The sequence below is a fragment of the Lycium ferocissimum genome, unplaced genomic scaffold, assembly GCF_029784015.1.
Source record: "Lycium ferocissimum isolate CSIRO_LF1 unplaced genomic scaffold, AGI_CSIRO_Lferr_CH_V1 ctg258, whole genome shotgun sequence".
Classification (NCBI taxonomy): domain Eukaryota; kingdom Viridiplantae; phylum Streptophyta; class Magnoliopsida; order Solanales; family Solanaceae; genus Lycium; species Lycium ferocissimum.
In genome coordinates this window covers 142182-159481 of record NW_026722498.1, presented here as the reverse complement: position 1 = coordinate 159481, position 17300 = coordinate 142182, and the positions used below count along the sequence as shown (strand labels likewise).

Below are 17300 nucleotides of genomic sequence, written 5' to 3'. Positions count from 1 at the left end.
CAACTTCATATTATGATTTCAAATCCCAAATTGTCCAAAACGGTGTGATTTGGGGTTCCAAATCATGATTTCAAATTCCTTTAAATGTAAATCTGATCCATAAGTTTATATTTTGTAAAAATAGATCCATAAGTTGATAGATATAATTTACCAACCATGTTTACTAACTCTTTATATCAAATATTAAAAGATCTATAAATTGGTAGTATATTAAGAGATTGTCCATACCATGTGGGAGAATTATATTAAAGAGTTGTTATACTACAACTCAGGTTCAATTTTTCTTTCTTATTGAACTAAAGTTCGATCAATTGATGTTGTATTTTTTAAAAAGGCCTTCTAGTGGCGTATTAATTTTGTTATGAACTATAATTTGCTCATTTGTTAAGATTGTATAAGAATTAGAAAAGTTTTGATGGTTTTCACAACTTGTGGGGGTTTTATGGCTATGAGAAAAAAATACAACTTAAGAAATTCAAATTGCACGTCCAAACAAAACTTTAACTTCAAATCAGAATGATTTTAGATCACTGATTTCATATCATGTCCAAACGATTCCTTAGTTTCCGATGCTGTTTCTTTATTTGCAATTTAATTTGTTCAAGCTTGTGAGTGTTTTAAAGAAACTCCTTTTTGAAATATGGGATAGTTGGGCCATTAAGGCCATTCGCACAAACGCCCTATTTTGGGGTGGATGGTCTTTAGTTTTTGCCCTTCAGCATTTTTGGCGCCACATAATTTAGATTTCGCAAGGTATTATATATGTTTAAGGTTGGCATATCTATCACAACATTCACACAAATTATGCTGGACAAGGCAAAACTTTTAACTTTGAATATAATTTGAAAAACGACATAATTTAGATTTCGTAAGGCATAGTTTATAAGTTTAACTTCGCCATATGCATCATAACATCCACACAAATTATGCCGGATAAGGCAAAACTTCAAACATTCAGCATAATTTGAAAAACAACATAATTTAGATTTCGCAAGGGGATAGTTTATACGTTTAACTTCGGCATATGTATCATAACATCCACACAAATTATGCATATAATCTGAAAAATACTACAAAAACTTATTCCGCATAACTTAATTCCTATAAAATTTAAGCTGAGCGAGGCAAAAATTCAATTTCCATATAAAAATATTACACACATCATGTCTTGCGAAACAGGTCTGGATATTTTCATTTAATAATTAGAAGGGGAAAAAATTAAAGAGCATAGATATGAGTGGCAAAACAATCCGAGCAAAATAATCCGGGCAATTTGCACGATTACCCTTCATACAGATCTTTAATTTTTTCCCCTCAATTCGCTGGTCTTTAATTTTTGGCCTTTCGCTTAAAAAGTTGATCGAAAGTATCCCGAAGTTCTGGGTTCGAAACCCAGTAGAGTCAAAAATAATACTCCCCCAGTTTCAATTTATGTGAATCCATTAGACTGGGCACGGAGTTTAAGAAAGTAGAAAAGACTTTTAAACTTGTGGTGTAAGATGAGTCACCTATATTTTGTGTGGCTATAAATCAATGCATAAAGGTAATTTATTTCCAAATATAGAAAGAGGTCATTCTTTTTGGCACGGACTAATAAGGAAATGGGTTCACATAAATTGAAACAGAGGGAGTAATATTTTCGCAAGGCATAGGTTTCTATGAACTTATGCCTAATCGGATGAAGCTACATAGAACCTATGCCGGAAACGGCAGACTTTGCCTTATGGCATAACTCAAAGTCTTTCCTTGCGATTTTTTTTTGACTGAGCGGGAGTTTGAATCCAGAATCTCGGAATATCTTCAGCCACCTTTTTAAGCGAAGGCTAAAATTAAAGACCCACAATTTGAGGGACAAAAATTAAAGACCACTCCAAAAGAAAGACAATCCGCGCAAAAAAATGAAAAAATCCAGGCAGCTCAGCCGAAAACTCTGGGCCTAACCTAACCTCTCGGCCCATGTAAACTAATTGTCATAGGCCCATGCCAAAAGTATGAATGACCCAAAGTACGAAAAACATTACAGCAACTCAACCAAACACACCCTTGTCTCTTCTCTCCGATACCGAAAATGCGAGTCACCCTACACCGTCCGATCATCTCCTCTCTCTTCTCATCCCTATCTCTCCGCCCCATCTCCACCGTCGATCACCACCCAAAAACCCTAACACCTCCACCATCATTATCCGATGAACTCCCAACCCGAACCCGAACCCGAACTCCATTAGAGAAACAATTCGAATCATGGATCAACAATCTCAAACCCGGATTCACACCAACCGACGTAAACCAAGCCTTAAAAGAACAAACCGACCCGGATTTAGCCCTAGATATATTCCGTTGGACTGGTCAACAACGTAACTACAAACACAACCACGTCACTTACTTAACCATGGTTAATATCGCAGTTACAAGTAAGCGTTATCGCGTAGCTGAAACCCTAGTTGAAGAAGTTCTTGCTGGTGCTTGTCCACCTAGCCTACCTTTATATAATTCCATGATTAAATTTTGTTGTGGTCGTAAATTTTTATTTAATCGTGCATTTGATATTTACAAGAAAATGACAAAATGTGAAGATGCTAAGCCTTCATTAGATACTTATAATTTGTTACTGAATGCACTTTTAAGTAAATTTAATAAGTTACATGTTTGTTACGTGTATTTACATTCCGTTCGATCGTTACAGAAGCAAATGAAGTCTTTCGGGGTGATTCCGGATACATTTGCATTGAATATGATAATTAAAGCTTATTCTAAGTGTCTTGAGGTTGATGAAGCTATTCGTGTTTTCCGTGAAATGGGGTTGTATGGATGTGAGCCTGATGCGTATACTTATGGGTATATAGCGAAAGGGTTGTGTGAGAAGGGGAGAGTTAATCAAGGGCTTGAGTTTTTTAAGGAAATGAGGAATAAAGGGTTTGTTCCTAAAGGATCTACTTATATGATATTGGTTTGTAGTCTTGCTTTGGAGCGTCGGTTTGAGGATGCCACTGAGGTGGTGTTTGATATGTTGGATAATTCGTTGTCGCCTGATCAGCTTACTTATAAAACTGTGATGGAAGAATTGAGTAGGGAAGGGAGAGGAAATTATGCGTTTGAACTTCTCGAAGAATTTAAGAAGAGGGATAGCTTAATGAATGAGAAGACTTACAAGTCTCTGTTGAATACTTTATATTTTTCTAATCAGGATTGAGTATCTAGTTTGATATGTTTATGTTTTCAGTATTGATCAATTGACGAATGTAAGTGCATCTTTTGCTCGCCTGATGGACGAAAAAGTTGTTTATCAGCAATTAGAGTTGGATTTCTGTTCAGAGTCATCTTTTTCCACCATAGCACATATGAGGTGAAGAAATTTTACTAAGCCTTATCAATTAATTTGCATGCCTAGATAATGACATAGCTGAATCATGCCCACTACCTGGTCGAGGGGGCTGCAATATGAGTTTTTGGTTCAAGGAATCAGCGTGAATTTTCCTTCCGAAACACAGTATTTTCAGCATGCTTCTTTATTTCGTGAAGTTTGGGTAACTGAGTATCGTTTTCTGCATTGCGCTTGTGAAGATGGATCATTTTCACTTGGCCGTACTGGAAAGTTTTACAAAGTTGCTGATTCAGTTGATAACAAGTACAGATGATTATTCTCTGAAACTGATGCAAGGTTTTTTCTGGTTGTCATGTATATTTAGAACTATTTCGAACTATGAATCAGATGCTAAAATGGAGAAACACTTCACTGAACAGTGATTGACAGTACTTGAAGACAAAGTCTGGCCACTTAGAATTCTTGATATGGATTCAAGACGAAGATACTGTTGGGCATGGAATGACAGAGTTTCAAGGAAAAAAGAGCCAGAAATCTCATGATGCTGACTAAAATGAACAATGCAATGAAAGGTTGGTCCAAACGGCTGATTTGTTGGATACTATATTGGTTCTTGCTTAGTGCCTCCATCATGCCAGTAGACAGTTGGCTAAATCATGAATTGCTTTTCATCTGCCTGGAAACTGGTTTATTGCTGCCCATAGTTTATGAGCAACATGGAGAGTAAGTATTCATATAGCTGAGCTCAACTTGGGATTGAGACGAAGTAGATGTTGATAGTAGGCTTACACGAGGAGCTGGATGCCTGTTTTATTATTCTACTGGCCGACTGTGTGCAATTCTGAAAAGGTATTCCTTTTCTCGGACAAAGTTCAGACTCTGAATTACTATGTTATAGTAGTCATTCTTATTGTCAAGGAGATGTTATTGAAACATGGTAGATTTCAACCCTGTAAACATGAGAACTGCTCATCCAGCAATGCTTTAGTGAAATAAAGACAACGTTGAAGTAAAGCAAAATAAAGACAACGTTGAAGTAAAGCAAATACCATCTCCATATGTTGCTTGGTTTTGGATTTCAACTTTTATTTTTAACACGAGACATGAATTGGAGTTATTACTTCCTATTCACGAATAGACAAGAACATACATAAGAGGTTTTATATTGTCATCCCAACTAGTTTGGAATTTAGGCTGATTACTAGGTAACTTGCGTTCAAACTGCAAGGAAATATTAATGATCCCCTAATGATCATCTGCAACCCTTGTTCCTATTACCCAACATCATCCTTTATTCCTCTGAATTGATCAGAATCCAAAGAAATCCAAAATTCTGTCTCATTCAAGATTTATCACCCAATAGTTGATGAAAGATTACGAGCACTCGCAAGAATTTAGTAAATCAGAAAATACAAGCATCTCTATATTGGCAATTCCCACTGCCCCGCCTAAACATGTTCCTCTTTGCCTCGTTAAACTATTGCCCTGCCCCGTCTCACCCCTGCTTTGCGCCTTTGCCCCATTGTCATTCCTATGTGTGGTTGCAGTGGACATGCAAGAGCATCACATCGTTTGGTATAGAGATCAACACTGCAATGGGAAGTAAGCTTGGAACTTGACTGTAGGAATTGCAGCAACAAGAATCACTTCAGAACTTGCGGTTTCTTGGTCCGAGGCATGTTCTTGGTTTTCATGGTTACTTCCCAATGGAACATTGGCGCGTTCAGAAACAGTAGTAAATCTGAACACGCCAATGTTCCATTGGGAAACAACCATGAAAATCAGAATGACAAAGAAACTGCAAGCTCTAAAGGGCTACCGTTGCAGCAATTCCAACGAGTCAAGCACCAACTGCCTTCCCAATGCAATACTGATATTTACACCAAACAATGCGTTTCTCTTTGGCACACACAAAAATCAAAATCGAAGACGAGAAGGGTACTGTAGAATAGCTTTCGTCCCTGTATATTTATAGAGAGAGATGGAGGATATACATAGAAAGTTTCCTTTTCAGCCACATAAATGGCAATACATTTATTACAACCGAGTGAAAAGAATATAGTACTAACTTTTTATGGGAAGGAGAACATGAATCATGATTATTACCAAGAACTTACCATTTTTTCTCTTTGAATCTGTTGTCAAATCCTATGAAAAATAAAGTAAAATGGTTAAAATTATTTTTTTCCTAAAATTTGATTGACATGACAAACCCCACAACTCATTATTTTACGACGAGGTTCAGAATGGTAGCTTGGGGTTAAAAGAACTTTTTTTCCTATTAATAAGTGAGTGTTTTCATTAGTTCAAATTTCGACAGGCAAATATTGTGTCGGTGGAAAATACCAATCATTTTTTAGCTCGGATTGTGCTTCAAAGGCACTGGTCTTTAATTTTTGTCCCTCAAATTGTTGGTCTTTAATTTTTGTCCTTCACTTAAAAAAGTGACCAAAAATACCCTGAGGTTCCGTGTTCGAATCCCGCTCAGTAAAAAATTAGAAAAAAATTCGCAAGGCAGAGTTTGCCTTGTGCCTGATGGCAAACTCTGCTTTATAATTTCAGGCAAACTTTGCTTTAAGGTAGAGTTTTGCAGGCAAACTCTGCTTTAAGAGAGAGTTTTGCAGGCAAACTCTGCTTTAAGGGAGAATTTGATACTCTGCCTTGCAATTTTTTTTAAATTTTTTTTGACTGAACGGTGATCAAACCCGGAACTCAGGAATTTTTAGGCGAAGGACAAAAATCAAAGACCAACAATTTGAGGGGTAAAAATTATCGAACTGCGCACAAATTGGCCTGAACATTACGATTATAAAAAAAAATTGTTATTTATTAGAAAGTTTGTTTAATAACAAAAAATATTTCATTCATGAATCCATCTTGCTTGAGACTTCACAAAAAATAAAAATAAAAGAGCATTTTTTGTTCCGCTTCTTCTTCTCCATCTCTCCTTCTTCTTTGCACTTACTACAATAGTAAGTACAAGTTATTCTTGGGTCTGAAATTCGGCGTTGTCCTGCCAAACGCCCAAACCAAACTTCAAATATGAAAATATCGAGAGTTTGGAACTTGAAGAGGGTGTTTGGATTGACTTATTTTAAGTGTTTATTGGATTTTAAACTTTTTTTTTGTGGTATTCCCAACTTATGGCTTTTAGCTTATAAGCAAGCTACTTTGAAAAAGCCAATCCAAACACCCTCTAGGTCGTTGACAAGCAAAACTACACGTCTAAACTTTAGACATGCACGTCTGAAATTGATTTATGTAGCTAAATTTGCAAATCTTCAAGAACTTTGGAGGTCCTGAAATGGGCTATATGTGCACGTCCCCCCTTATGTTTCGACCCCTTTTTTAGTTAAGCCCAAACTCGGCTCGTCTCATTTGCCACCAAACTAGCGTGTGTAACTTTAAAGATCAACCGTTAGATCAATAAGAAATGTAGAAACGGCGGTCCCATATCCCCACAATTTTCTAAACTAAATCCACAATTCTGGAAGCATCCTGACCCTTCGTCACGCTAAAGCTGACTCTAAAACCTTAGAACACTCTAGAACCTAAACCCCTTCTTTTTTAATCACACCATTTAAGCCTACATCTTCTCCATCTCGAAAGCAACGCCATTATTTGATTCAGTCACTGATCTCGATTCTCTCAATCAATTTTCTTCGCGTGAGTGCATATTGTTTTTGACGTAACAATGGATGAAGATTTTGGTATTCCACCAGTAGATGGTATGGACGAGGATATGGATCTGCCTGAAGACAGTCCGATGATGAAAGTAGGCGAGGAAAAGGAAATTGGAAATCAGGGATTGAAGAAGAAACTTGTCAAGGAAGGTGAAGGTTGGGATACTCCTGAACCTGGTGATGAAGTTGAAGGTAATTAGTTTGCATATTATTATTATTATTATTATTATTATTTCGATAATCTTAGTGTCCTGATCAGCTTTCACGCACCTCAATTAATTTCTCTAGATATCTGTGACCTCTCACCTGTAACAGGCAACGTGTACTACGTAACTCTATCAATCAAGTGTTAGTGTTTTTGTATCTGTTGGGATTTGAACCTGACACCTCACGGATGTTAACTTGTTATCATCTACACTTCCAAACAGTCCGTAATCAGAACTTTGTTTATGCTAATGTGTGTTTTGTGCTCACAATGTATCTGGATTAATTAGTTGCAATTATATTATCTGCCATGCCTAAATTACTGGTGTTAATGAGTATTTTGCAATAGCTAGGGTCATTGGATTAATTCTGAGCTCATTGCTATGGTTTTTGATTAATTAATTTCCAATTCTTTTATCTAACCTTGCGGTAAACCTGAGTTAATTAGTATCTTACTATTATTATTTGTACTGCCAATAAATTTGGACTTTGTTTATGTTAATGTGTTTTTTGTGCGCACAATGGTATCTGGATTAATTAATTGCAGTTATATTATCTGCTATGCCTAAATTGCTGATGTTAATGAGTATTTTGCGCTTGCTAGGTCGTTGGATTAACTCTGAGCTCATTGCTATGGTTTTTGGATTAATTAGTTTGCGATTGTTTTTATCTAGCGGTTGCTAGGGTCGTTGGATTAATTCTGAGCTCATTGCTATGGTTTTTGGATTAATTAGTTTCCGATTGTTTTTATCTACCTTGCAGTAAACCTGAGTTTGTTCGTGTTACTGTGTTGTTTGAGATCATGTTGGATTTGTTGGATTAATTCTGAGCTCATTGCTATGGTTTTTGGATTCATTAATTTAATGTTTTATCAACCTTGTGGTAAACCTGAATTTGTTTGTATTTCTGTGTTGTTTGAGCTAATGTTGTTTTTAACATTAATTGCCAGTTCATTATACTGGAACTCTGCTTGACGGAACCAAGTTTGATTCCAGTCGTGATAGAGGAGACCCGTTCAAGTTCACCCTTGGTCAAGGTTAGTGAATGTTCTTCAACTTTTTGTATTTGCTGGTTAATGGTCTGTGAATAATCTTCAGTTATTTGGTAAAACAAATGAAATTTGTTTGGCGGATGTGGCATTATTATGTTGCTTTGGCTGATCTGCTTCAAGGACTCTTTAAGACTAGTATATTTTGAGCATTTCATGTATTATGAAGCTTGATTGCTCCAATAGAACCAGTATAGATAATGTGAGATTGGGGAGCATTTCATGTATTATGAAGCTTGATTGCTGCTCCAATAGAACCAGTATAGATAGTGTGAGATTGGGGATCCTGTTCTATTTAAGAGCCTCTAAAGGCTTAGTTCATATATGGTAACACGTAAAGCTTGTCCTTTATTTAAAGTAGGATTTTCAGCTCGTCGAGGAGGTATGAACTTTACAGCAGTGAATTTGTGATAATAAGAATCTGAGGATGTCTGGATTTATCTTGTTCACCCGAAGGGTGCTGCGGGTTCCCATGTCGCCCCCCCCAACCCCCCCCCCCCCCACACACACACACACCAAAAAAAAAAAAAAGGGGAAAGAAAAGAATCTGAGGATGTGGTAAAACTGATCTCGTTAGCAATTTATGATAATAAGAATCTAATGGTCTTTGGCATTCCAAATTAGATCTCATCCTCAATCCTAGAGATTAAGGGATGAGACTATGATGCTTGTCGAAGATTGCAAATGGAGAGTTAATTGTTTTGGAATCAAATTATGTGAATTGTATTAAAACCAAGAAATACAGAATTTTTCAGTATTAGGAAGTCTTTGATATATATGTAATCAGCATTTGCACTAGATAAATTAGATTTTGCTTCAAGATAAACATGATACTCTTATACTTTCTTATTTTCTTAATAGGACAAGTAATTAAAGGATGGGATCAAGGTATAAAGACAATGAAGAAAGGTGAAAATGCTATTTTCACCATTCCTCCGGAGCTGGCTTATGGAGAGAGTGGTTCTCCTCCAACTATCCCTCCAAATGCCACTCTACAATTTGATGTTGAATTGCTATCATGGGTGAGTGTAAAAGACATTTGCAAGGATGGCGGAATTTTCAAAAAGATCATCACAGAGGGGGAGAAATGGGAAAACCCAAAAGATCTTGACGAAGTATTAGGTATGTATTCTCATTTTCAATTCATAAGGGTCAGCTTATATGTTTGGAACACAAATTAAGCATTTTCTTTTTGCCTTCACATAATTTAGTCAAGTACGAAGCTCAGCTCGAAAATGGCACAGTGGTGGGAAAATCAGATGGAGCGGAGTTCACTGTTCAAGATGGTAACTTTTGACTTCATATGCCTCACAATGTTTTAGGAGGAGTAAAAATAATAGTTGTGCTCTGACATCCTTAATGGAACAGGTCATTTCTGCCCTGCTCTTGCTAAGGCCGTGAAAACTATGAAGAAAGGTGAAAAAGTCCAGTTGACAGTGAAGCCGCAATGTAAGTGGTGCTTGCTGCTTGTAATCATACGTATGCCAACAAGAGAGCTGTCATTAACATGTCTGATTTATTTGCTGCAGATGGCTTTGGAGAGAAAGGAAAACCAGCCTCGAGTGATGGAGCCGCAGTTCCACCTAATGCCACATTACAAATCAACTTAGAGTTGGTCTCATGGAGAACTGTTTCAAGTGTTACTGATGACAAGAAAGTAGTAAAGAAGATCTTGAAAGAAGGGGAAGGATATGAGAAACCCAATGAAGGAGCCGTAGTTAAATGTTAGTCGTGGGAAATTTTTTATTAGTCTGTGCTCATAAGCTACATAAATTCTATGGTGTCTGACAGTTGTCTTAATTTGCATATTGCAGTAAAAGTGACGGGCAAGCTGTTAGATGGCACAGTCTTCATAAAGAAGGGACATGATGGGGAAAATGAAGAAAACCTTTTTGAGTTTAAGACAGATGAGGGTATGACTCTGAATACATTGTTATCACTACAGAGATCTTACCTTGTGACTTGTACTGATCTTTTATCCTTTGACTAGTATTGATTGAGCTCTGATTTACCCTGTACAGAACAAGTTATAGATGGGCTAGATAGAGCTGTTATGACAATGAAGAAGGGTGAAGTGGCGCTGCTTATAATTGCACCTGAATATGCCTTTGGTTCATCTGAGTCAAAGCAAGATTTAGCTGTTGTTCCTCCTAATTCAACCGTGCATTATGAGGTTGAACTTGTTTCTTTTGTCAAGGTATGTTCTGTCTATATTTTATTTTCTATCCTCAGCTATCTGGCACTGTTTCTGGATCTATGTTTATCACATTCTCTCATTGGTGGTCTGTAGGACAAGGAATCATGGGACATGAATACTCAGGAGAAAATTGAGGCTGCTGGCAAAAAGAAAGAAGAAGGAAATGCACTGTTCAAGGCTGGTAAATACGCAAGGGCATCCAAAAGATATGAGAAGGTAGATATTTGGTTTTTTCAATGTTGTTCAGAGTTAGATTAGGGGGTCTTTTGTCTGTCAAGAGAGAGAAGCTATTGTGATGTTCCAGGATTGCCTAACTGCATAGTTTAACAAATGCAGGCTGCTAAATTCATTGAGTATGATACTTCCTTCAGCGAGGAGGAAAAGAAACAGTCTAAAGCGTTGAAGATCAGCTGCAACTTAAATAATGCAGCTTGCAAGTTGAAATTGAAAGATTACAAGCAGGCTGAGAAGCTGTGTACCAAGGTCTTAGAACTCGAAACCTAGAAATCACCCCCCTTCCAAAATTCTGTTAGTACCAATTCTTGGTTTACTTTTTCTCACTGATGGTTTGTGTGAGCTGTAGGTGTTGGAACTGGAGAGTACCAATGTCAAAGCTCTTTACCGCAGAGCTCAAGCATATATGAACATGGCTGATCTTGATCTGGCTGAATTTGACATTAAGAAAGCTCTTGAGATTGATCCTAACAACAGGTATACTACCAAGTCTACTTCATATTTTGTCCAATCTATCATATCTGTCAGTCATGATGCTGAAACTTGGTTCTCTTTTATGATATCAAGGGATGTGAAGCTGGAGTACAAAGCTCTAAAGGAGAAAGTCAAGGAATTTAATAAGAAGGATGCAAAGTTCTACGGAAACATGTTCGCGAAGTTAAACAAGCTGGATGCGGCGAACTCAGCTGTAAGTTTCAGAATTTATAACCACTTGACACTTCGTGCAGCTTTACCTATTGTTCTGTTATTGACTCGTGACATTGTGTTATGCAGAAATCAGCTCCTAAGGAACCAGAACCAATGAGCGTAGATAGCAAGGCATAACTTAACTCAGACATGACATAAAAGGATCAGCATCATTTTCTTGAAGGTTCCGGTGAATTGTCGTATCTGCTTTGGAGTCGTTATAGTGGAATATTTTTTTTTTTTTTTTTTTTTTTAAAGTGTTTGCTGAGTACCCTGACTGTAATTTCGGATTCTGCATTGGTAATTTCGGATGTTAAGTGGATCCACCTGTAATAGAGTTTCCTAGATGAAATCAGGCATCTTAGGTGTTCCATACTTCATTTATTGTGTGATGTCCTGCTGCTGAGTGGATTATTTGAAGGTCATTTGAATTGATGTAGAAAAGAACCAGTTACTTTCACTGCTGCTGAGTGGATTAATTGAAGGTCATTTGAATTGACGTAGAAAAGAACCAGTTACTTTCACTGCTGCTGAGTGGATTAATTGAAGGTCATTTGAATTGACGTAGAAAAGAACCAGTTACTTTCACTGCTGCTGAGTGGATTAATTGAAGGTCATTTGAATTGATGTAGAAAAGAACCAGTTTACTTTCACTGCTGAGCAATGAGTTGCAAGCAAATATGTTGGCAGCTTGTTGGATCAAATATGCATTTTTATTCTGATAATAAAAAGCGTCGGCTGGATACCTAATTACCTGTAAAAGTTAGCATTAAAGCCCCTAATGGCTGTTTGGCAACTGGATAAGAAAAAGCATGGAGTAGTTGTAATCTGATGCGAAAATAATGGGGGATCTATTATGGTGGATAAATGAAAAGCCGGCTGCAAGTTACAGGTTAAATAGAGTTAGGTTGGCCTACCAAACACAATAACAGCTAATCAATCGCACCTGTAAAATATGTTGATCTTGGAGTCAATTGGAGATTTTAGGAAACAGCCATATTGGACAAAACTGTAAGCTCGGTAATTGCATGAAATTGGACTGATCGCTTGGGAATCTTTTATTCCAACTGTTTTGAAAGTCTTTACTAGTCGATTCAGTGGTAACAATTACCTTTCATTAGAGTTCAATAATTTCAATACAGTGTATGTAGATAGTATACGTAAAAGTATATTAAAACTTCAGTAAATATTAGATTGAATTCATACTTCTAAAATCAAAATAAGTTTAGTACTAAGAATATTTTAAACATGGATTTGAAATTGTTTCAATGTTGAATACACCTATGAGGAAAATAATTAACATGTGTAGTAGTATTAGTGATGCAAATGTCTTTAAGCCGCTAAAGTCAAAACAATTTTTGCGCGGATTGACCTTCATATGGACTGGTCTTTAATTTTGGGCCCTGCTTTGCATTTAATGAAAATTTGTGAGTCAAAATACGCTTATTCGCTTGTTTATGAAATTAGAGATTCTAGATTCGATTCCCAGCAGAGTAAAAAAAAAAAAGAAAAAAAGAAAAGAAAACCAAGTTTGCAAGGTGAGGTTCCATAGAAATTATGCCTATTTGGTTACACAGAAAGTATTCCTTGTCCGACATTCTTTTGTAGAAATTAAGTTATCCGGCATAAGTTGTGTAGTAACTAATTCGCTCGGCATAAGTTTATAAAAACCATGCCAATTCGGCCAAAATTTCGATGAAACCTTGCCTTGCGAAATTAGGTCATGAATTTTAATTTCTTTTTTTGTTTTTTTTTTGTTTTTCCAATGTCAGAAATATTTGCAGCCACTTTTTTATTACTTAAAGTGTTGAATGGCAAAAATTAAAGAACTGCGATTTGAGGGACAAAAATAAAGACCACCCCAAGATAGGACATTCGTGCGAATCGCCCAAGTCAAAACATATGATATAAACGACTATTGTATTGAATGGAGATGCAAGATCCCAACCCAAGAATGAAAAGCCCAAAAGTGACATCTTCAGCCCAACCCAAATCATTAAGGCCTAGTCTTGTCCATTCAAAATGTTATTAGGGTTTTAGCGCTCTCCGTTCAAAGTGGAAGATTAGAGTGGTGTGAGGGAGTGTTTCTTTGCGGCTTAGCTTTCAGTAACCATGGGTATGAATGCTGTTTCCCTCTACTTCCTTATTTCATTACACTAATTTCATGTTTGATTGGAAAAAAAAAAAAAAACAGTCGATTATATTAATTTTACTGGTTTATTTATGGATGTGAAGGTATCTCACGTGACTCTATGCACAAAAGACGTGCCACTGGTGGGAAGAAGAAAGCTTGGAGAAAGAAGAGAAAGTTAGTTCTATTACTTTTTTTCTTTAGCATAAATATCTGTCTCTATCTAATGTTACATGGATCCTTTGTTATCCTTTAATTGTACTCATATCGATCAGTTGTATGTGACATGGTTATGTATACTAATTGGGTATGTTTAAAATACACACAGAACACTTAGCAAAATGCTGCTTGTAAACATATTGTATATGAACACACACATTCTCGTAATTAGTCCATGTAATGTACGTCTTTATCTGCTTAGGATGTGTTTGGTAGGAATGAAATAAGCAGTTTCCTAGAAAATGACTTCATTTCTGGGAACGAGTCAGATTCTTTGTTATCTTAGTTATTGTTTCAAATGAATAAGTTGTAATTATATTTGTGATTGTTATTTATATCACTTGCTTTTTCTCCTCATGTTGTGCTTTCATTATCGTGTTAGTTTGCTGTAGTTACTGTTACTTTTCTTCATAAGGACTATCGATAGTACTTCGATTTCTGTGACTTTTCTTCATGATGCTTACTTTGCTTACTTTTCTTTACTTCCATCAATTCTTGTCTGACCTTCTTTGTTATACTTTTCTTGAGCCGAGGGTTTTTCGGAAACAGGCTCCCTACCTTGGTAAGGTCTGCGTACACTCTACCCAGACCGCACTTTGTGGGATTACACTGGTTATGTTGTTATTATTGTTGTTGTTGCACTCTTTCCTCATCGAACCCCCACCTACATGGTGGAGGTTCGGGAGCTCATCAAGTGACCTACCCTGAATCCCAGGAATAATTATTAGATTAACTAAGATAATGAAACAGTATTAATCTACATTTGTATAAATTCAATTGATGATTAAGATAGGAGTGAAAATAAAGGACATAAAATACTTGCAACAAAATGGCTGCTATAAAAGAATATCGTTAGCATTGCCGATGTTGAGAAATCTGTTGAAAATATACTATGTTTTGTGATGTTGTAATGGAAAGATTGATTGGACTGCTGATTTTGTGTGAATCTATTTTTCTTATTGTTAAAGGTACGAGCTCGGCCGTCAACCTGCTAATACTAAAATCTCAAGTAACAAGACCGTCAGACGAATCCGTGTTCGTGGTGGCAATGTTAAATGGAGGGCACTGAGATTAGATACAGGAAACTATTCATGGGGTAGTGAGGCAACCACCCGTAAGACCCGTATCCTTGATGTCGTCTACAATGCCTCGAACAATGAACTTGTTCGCACACAGACTCTAGTCAAGAGTGCAATTGTTCAGGTTGATGCAGCACCCTTTAAACAGTGGTACCTTCAGCACTACGGTGTTGACATTGGTAGGAAGAAGAAGGGGGCTGCTGCTAAGAAGGAAACTGCTGAGGTAGCCAAATTTTGTTATCTTACTCTTCCATACTTTGTTAACATCAATTGACTAGTAGTTGTTGATTCTTTACTATGTGGCTTCCACAGCTCTTTCTATTTTATTATCCAATCATAATTCATCATGCCATGCGAATTATTACTGGTGACCATGATCTATGACTGCTTTGACATTTTTTGGTGTTTGGGCATGATTTCCTGTTTTGATCAGAAATAACTTGCCCAAGATTGAGAAAGAATAGATAAAGATAGAAAATAAAAATGTATGAGTGAAGTAATAATTAGGTCTGATTGAGGATTCTCTTGACATCTAATGATGCAGCAAAGACTGTCTTATATATAGTTTAATCTCTGCTCAGTGACATTCTGCTATATCTAAATAAAGCTATTTTTCCTAATTTTCAAAAGCCAGCTTATTCGCTTTACCTACAACTATTCAACTCCAGCAACTAATTTATTCAACTACTATAGAAGTATCCCCACATTTCCATATGTTGAGAATTTGAATGTCCTATAGCAATGGCTTCCTTCTTTCCCGTATATGCTGATGGTTACTTTTGGTTGACACATGGCAGGAGGGAGAAGGTGCTGCTGCTGCTGAGGAAGCTAAGAAGAGCAACCATGTACTACGAAAAATTGAGAAGCGCCAGGCGGATCGCAAACTTGATTCTCACCTTGAAGAACAATTTAGTTCTGGTAGACTCTTGGCCTGCATCTCATCTCGGCCCGGTCAGTGTGGCAGAGCTGATGGGTAAGTACAGTATTCACAGCCCTGCTTCTCGGCCTAAGCCCGGTGTGATATGTTTTTGCATGTGTTAGAATTAAATCATGATATTTGATTGCAATTTTCAGGTATATCTTGGAGGGCAAAGAACTTGAGTTCTATATGAAGAAACTACAAAAGAAGAAGGGCAAGTCTGGAGCTGGTGGAGCTGCTTAATTTGTACCTCTTCAATTTTTGAGACTAATTTATGTGTTTTCTTTCTACCTGTTAATCAACTTGGTTTGTGAGGATATTTTTCTATATGCAGTATTCTTTAATCTTGCCATGAGTTGACATTAATTTCTGGATTTTGTTTTTGGCCTTCATTACTTGCAGTTTATTCTGATTCTTTTTGGCCATATACACCAAGTCAGCATGCTATGCTGGCTGAATTGATGCTGCGTTTATTTCAATGACCCACAAGAAATTTTGGAATATTTTTTCAACTATAAAAATTTGTATTTTCCAGCATCGTTTATGTAGCCTGTTTGGACATCACAAGTATTATTCCGATATCTGGAGATTAGTTATTGGCATAATACATAAATAAGCCCTCAAACTTGGCCTCATTTGGCAAGTACGCCCTCCAATTTTGGGCGTGCACAAGTATGCATCTCAACTTGTATAAAGTTGAACAAACACAAATGTTGACGTGGAACTGACGTGGCACATAAATTTTGGAGGTGCCACGTCAGTGCCACATCCGTGCCACATGAGCATTCGTGTTTTACTTGTTCAATTTTATACATGTTGAGGTGCACACTTAAAAGTTGGAGGGCATACTTGTCGGTAGGGGTGTACATAGACCGGGTTGGTTCGGATTTTTTACAAACCAAACCAAACCATTTGTGTCGGGTTATTAAATCTATAAACCAAATCAAACCAATAAAAGTCGGGTTTTTCGATATCAATTTTTCTCGGGTTTTTCGGGTTTTTTCGGGTTTCTCGGGTTTTTCATAGTAGCTAATGAAAAGCACAGAGCAGTGCCTCTTAAAAAGAGTTCTAGTACAAAATATCAACATATAAGATGGAGGCAGAACACTGTTTGAAGTTTTAACTTTATAATATAACTAAAATGTCAAATAGCCATATTTTGTACTCTCAAAGGTGTTCATAACAGCATCAAATGGCTTTTTTGTGAAATAAGAAAAGGAGAACAATGGCTTTTTGTGAAATGAGAAAGGGATCTGATTTTGGGAGAAGGAGTATGTAGCCGAATAGGGTATTTTAGTGACATTTGCATTACATAACATGTTTTGGACTTCTGATGTTCATTTCCTTTTGGGCTTTATTTGTATATTATTTAGATGGCCTTCTTAAGTACAAATCTAAATGTAAGAAAGAAAAAAAAAATTATGAAAAATTTTAAGAAAATATTTATAAATTACATTTTAATAAATATTTTTATGTATAACATAATTTAAAAGTAGTATATCTATAATCGGGTCGGTTTGGGTTCGGTTTGATTTTTTTTTAGATAAAACCAAACCAACCCTATAATGATCTGGGAT

General features: G+C 36.6%; 3 protein-coding genes across 3 annotated transcripts; all 3 read left to right on the top strand.

The window, feature by feature from the left end:
- Positions 1-2007: 2007 nt before the first annotated feature.
- LOC132043519 (pentatricopeptide repeat-containing protein At3g25210, mitochondrial) lies at positions 2008-4346 on the top strand. Its single transcript, XM_059433998.1, has one exon. It carries the CDS (start codon positions 2069-2071, stop codon positions 3188-3190), a length of 1122 nt encoding a protein of 373 aa, XP_059289981.1. The 5' UTR covers positions 2008-2068; the 3' UTR covers positions 3191-4346.
- Positions 4347-6828: 2482 nt separating this feature from the next.
- Positions 6829-11899, top strand: LOC132043529 (peptidyl-prolyl cis-trans isomerase FKBP62-like). The gene is made up of 13 exons (XM_059434007.1): positions 6829-7197; positions 8159-8245; positions 9119-9379; positions 9469-9543; positions 9626-9706; positions 9787-9981; positions 10072-10170; positions 10279-10454; positions 10548-10670; positions 10791-10937; positions 11038-11165; positions 11256-11376; positions 11463-11899. The coding sequence occupies exons 1-13, from the start codon at positions 7017-7019 to the stop codon at positions 11511-11513; spliced, it is 1725 nt and encodes a 574-aa protein (XP_059289990.1). The 5' UTR covers positions 6829-7016; the 3' UTR covers positions 11514-11899.
- Positions 11900-13345: 1446 nt separating this feature from the next.
- On the top strand, positions 13346-16089 carry LOC132043530 (small ribosomal subunit protein eS8). The gene is made up of 5 exons (XM_059434008.1): positions 13346-13491; positions 13611-13683; positions 14694-15027; positions 15602-15777; positions 15879-16089. The coding sequence occupies exons 1-5, from the start codon at positions 13488-13490 to the stop codon at positions 15964-15966; spliced, it is 675 nt and encodes a 224-aa protein (XP_059289991.1). The 5' UTR covers positions 13346-13487; the 3' UTR covers positions 15967-16089.
- The last annotated feature ends 1211 nt before the right edge of the window (positions 16090-17300 follow it).

What these genes read in the sequence shown, in the direction of transcription:
- LOC132043519 (XM_059433998.1), top strand. Translation starts at nt 2,069, where the DNA reads ATGCGAGTCACCCTACACCGTCCGATCATCTCCTCTCTCTTCTCATCC.
- LOC132043529 (XM_059434007.1), top strand. Translation starts at nt 7,017, where the DNA reads ATGGATGAAGATTTTGGTATTCCACCAGTAGATGGTATGGACGAGGAT. An exon ending in GGAGTTCACTGTTCAAGATG is followed by an intron (nt 9,544 to 9,625) that starts GTAACTTTTGAC and finishes TTAATGGAACAG; the next exon opens with GTCATTTCTGCCCTGCTCTT. An exon ending in TGAGTTTAAGACAGATGAGG is followed by an intron (nt 10,171 to 10,278) that starts GTATGACTCTGA and finishes TACCCTGTACAG; the next exon opens with AACAAGTTATAGATGGGCTA.
- LOC132043530 (XM_059434008.1), top strand. An exon ending in GCTTGGAGAAAGAAGAGAAA is followed by an intron (nt 13,684 to 14,693) that starts GTTAGTTCTATT and finishes TTATTGTTAAAG; the next exon opens with GTACGAGCTCGGCCGTCAAC. An exon ending in CTAAGAAGGAAACTGCTGAG is followed by an intron (nt 15,028 to 15,601) that starts GTAGCCAAATTT and finishes GACACATGGCAG; the next exon opens with GAGGGAGAAGGTGCTGCTGC.